General features: G+C 30.6%; 1 protein-coding gene across 2 annotated transcripts in view; it reads right to left on the bottom strand.

The window, feature by feature from the left end:
- Window positions 1-2,547, bottom strand: part of Camk4 (calcium/calmodulin dependent protein kinase IV) — a 237,250-nt gene that overhangs the window by 38,930 nt on the left and 195,773 nt on the right. For both annotated transcript variants that reach the window (XM_048811576.1, XM_048811577.1), the window contains one exon: window positions 265-355. In XM_048811576.1, coding sequence (XP_048667533.1) covers window positions 265-355 — 91 coding nt within the window. The remainder of the gene's footprint in view (window positions 1-264; window positions 356-2,547) is intronic.

Below are 2,547 nucleotides of genomic sequence, written 5' to 3'. Positions count from 1 at the left end.
TATAAACTTATCTACAAAACACAAGGTCATCTCCTCAGGTATGTTATTGGTAAGGACCATAATTTCTTTGTGTCTCTAACAAAGAAGCACCAACTTCTAGCACTGATTTCTGGATTAACATTCCAGGATAAAGCATGAACTTCTAAAACAATGCATATTCCTCCAAAATTCAAATTAGGGATGGAACAATGTTTTAAAATTTCACAGAACAAATTTCTTCTACTCTGGGTAAAGAGGTCATGAAACATCAGGAAATATTCTCACCGATTTTGAGTGGTGCATCTGGGGCTGGTGTTGCATAGAGAAGATTTTCTGGTTTGAGATCACGATGTACAATCCCATTTTCATGTAGGTACTGCATAGGGAAAATACAAAGTACATTCACATAATTCTATTTATGTTTTCAACATAATACTTAATCTTTTAAGAACTATCATAATTTTATGTTCGTAATTCAACAACACATTATGATTTCAAAATAAATATCACAAAGTGATATTGTTTTAAACTATATACATTAACAAATAACTTGAGAGCTTAGGGTTATAGCTCAGTGGTAGATGCTTGCTTGAGGCCCTGGGTTCAATTTCCAGTGCTGTCAAAATAAATAAATAAATAAATAAATAAATAAATAAATAAATAAATATTTGCTCCTCAGAGAATATCATCACTCTCTTTAGGCATAATACTATATCAATGGGGATTGTTTTATTATTATTGTAATAAAATCAAGTTGCTGTGAATTGAAATTTGTCTAGTTTATATCTGAAAAGCATAGTTGCATGTGTGACCTTAGAAACTCACACCCATACCAAAGATATCATAATTATTGTTTGTCAGACTTTTAGATGTGAGTAGCTATTATTTAGGACTCTCTTTAATAGGATAAATATTACTCCATGATGATGAATACTCTCATAAACTCTTCTGAGAATTAGGAGATCTATTAATATGGAAACTGAAAGTTATATTTGAGATGAATCATAAAGATTACTTCTAGCAGCTATACTCATTTTATTGCAATTAAAATGTTTGTAAAATTCTGTATAATCACACATGTAGCATATTCTCATTGTAAATGCTAAAGTCCTACTTGACCTCTGCTCCCCATTTCTAGTCCTTTCTTCAAACAGAACCACTCATCAATTTAAGCTATTTTTCATAACATTGGTTTGAACTTTTTTCTATGCATTTATAAATGTAAATATATGCATACATACAAGGAAGTATACCTGGTTTTCTCAATTTTCTTACTCAAATGTATCATATTATTTTTATACTGCCTTTTCCCCTACTTAATACATCTTTGAAACATCCACTTAGCACTTCAGCTTTTTTTATTTAACTTTTATACCCACTATGTTGGATGCATCATGATTAATTTTGATGGACACTCAAGTTTATTTTGATTTTTTAAAAAAATTCCAAGAAATGCAATGATAAACATTTTAGCATTTGCATATTTGGGTAGTTCTGCTGGCATTTTTTTTTTAGGACAGGTTTGGTAATTGGGCCAAAGTTACACGGAGTTTTTATTTTAATATACACTGAAAAATCACTCTCCTAAAAGACATCATCAGTTTTCACTCACAAAACAGCTATGTGTGTATACACACACACACACACACACACACACACATATATATATATATATGAATTCATATATATATGTATATATCAGGTCTGGTTCCTTTCTGCAGAGTCTCTCTCTCTCTCTCTCTCTCTCTCTCTCTCTCTCTCTCTCTCTATATATATATATATATATATATATATATATATATTTAAATTATTTTAAACTTTTAATTTCTCAGTTTAAACCATTACTGCAGTGAACAATGCTGTATATAACTTATATAAGCAAAGGCTTTTTAACTCTAAGGAATATAGACATTTCTTAAGAAGTTAAACTCCAAGAGTGATGCTGTTCCTGATACTTTTATCCTGAGGGAAGATAAAAGATCATACTCCACATTTTCCTCATTCCTATCTTCCTCATTTCATATTCTGTAAAGTTTAGAAATTCTATGGGCCTACTTGTAGAACTAATCAAAATAGTGAATGCCATTTTTTTTCAGTCAAAAACATATAAATGCCTCTCCCCACATATGTAAATCATTGCAGCATACCTTTTGGTAACCTTTCTACACAAGTAATTTATAGCAAATTATTCTAGGTCTGTTTAAAAGCCAAAATTAAGATCTTTAACATTCCATTGCTTTCTTTTTCTGAGTTTGTTCCTCTGGTAGTACTTAGCTCCTAACTCTATATTTTCCTCTAAAACATTCCTTCTTGTTATCCATTCTAGCTTCCCTTATAGAGTCCCATATTCTCTTTCCTTTTGTTTGTCTGTTTCATTTGCACCTGGAATACAACCATGGTTTCTATTCAAGAAAACCAGAACAATATTTCATGAGAATCTTCATCTAATCAGTACTTTCCTAAATCAAAACCTAACAGGTCATTTCATTTGTTGTTATCATGTTGCTAATTTTTGTGTCATTTTTTTTTCCCAAAGGAATGAAACTTCTAAGTTAAGTAAAATTAGAG

Source organism: Marmota marmota, unplaced genomic scaffold (genome assembly GCF_001458135.2).
Source record: "Marmota marmota marmota unplaced genomic scaffold, marMar, whole genome shotgun sequence".
Taxonomy (NCBI): Eukaryota; Metazoa; Chordata; class Mammalia; order Rodentia; family Sciuridae; genus Marmota; species Marmota marmota.
This window is presented reverse-complemented; position numbering and strand designations above follow the sequence as displayed.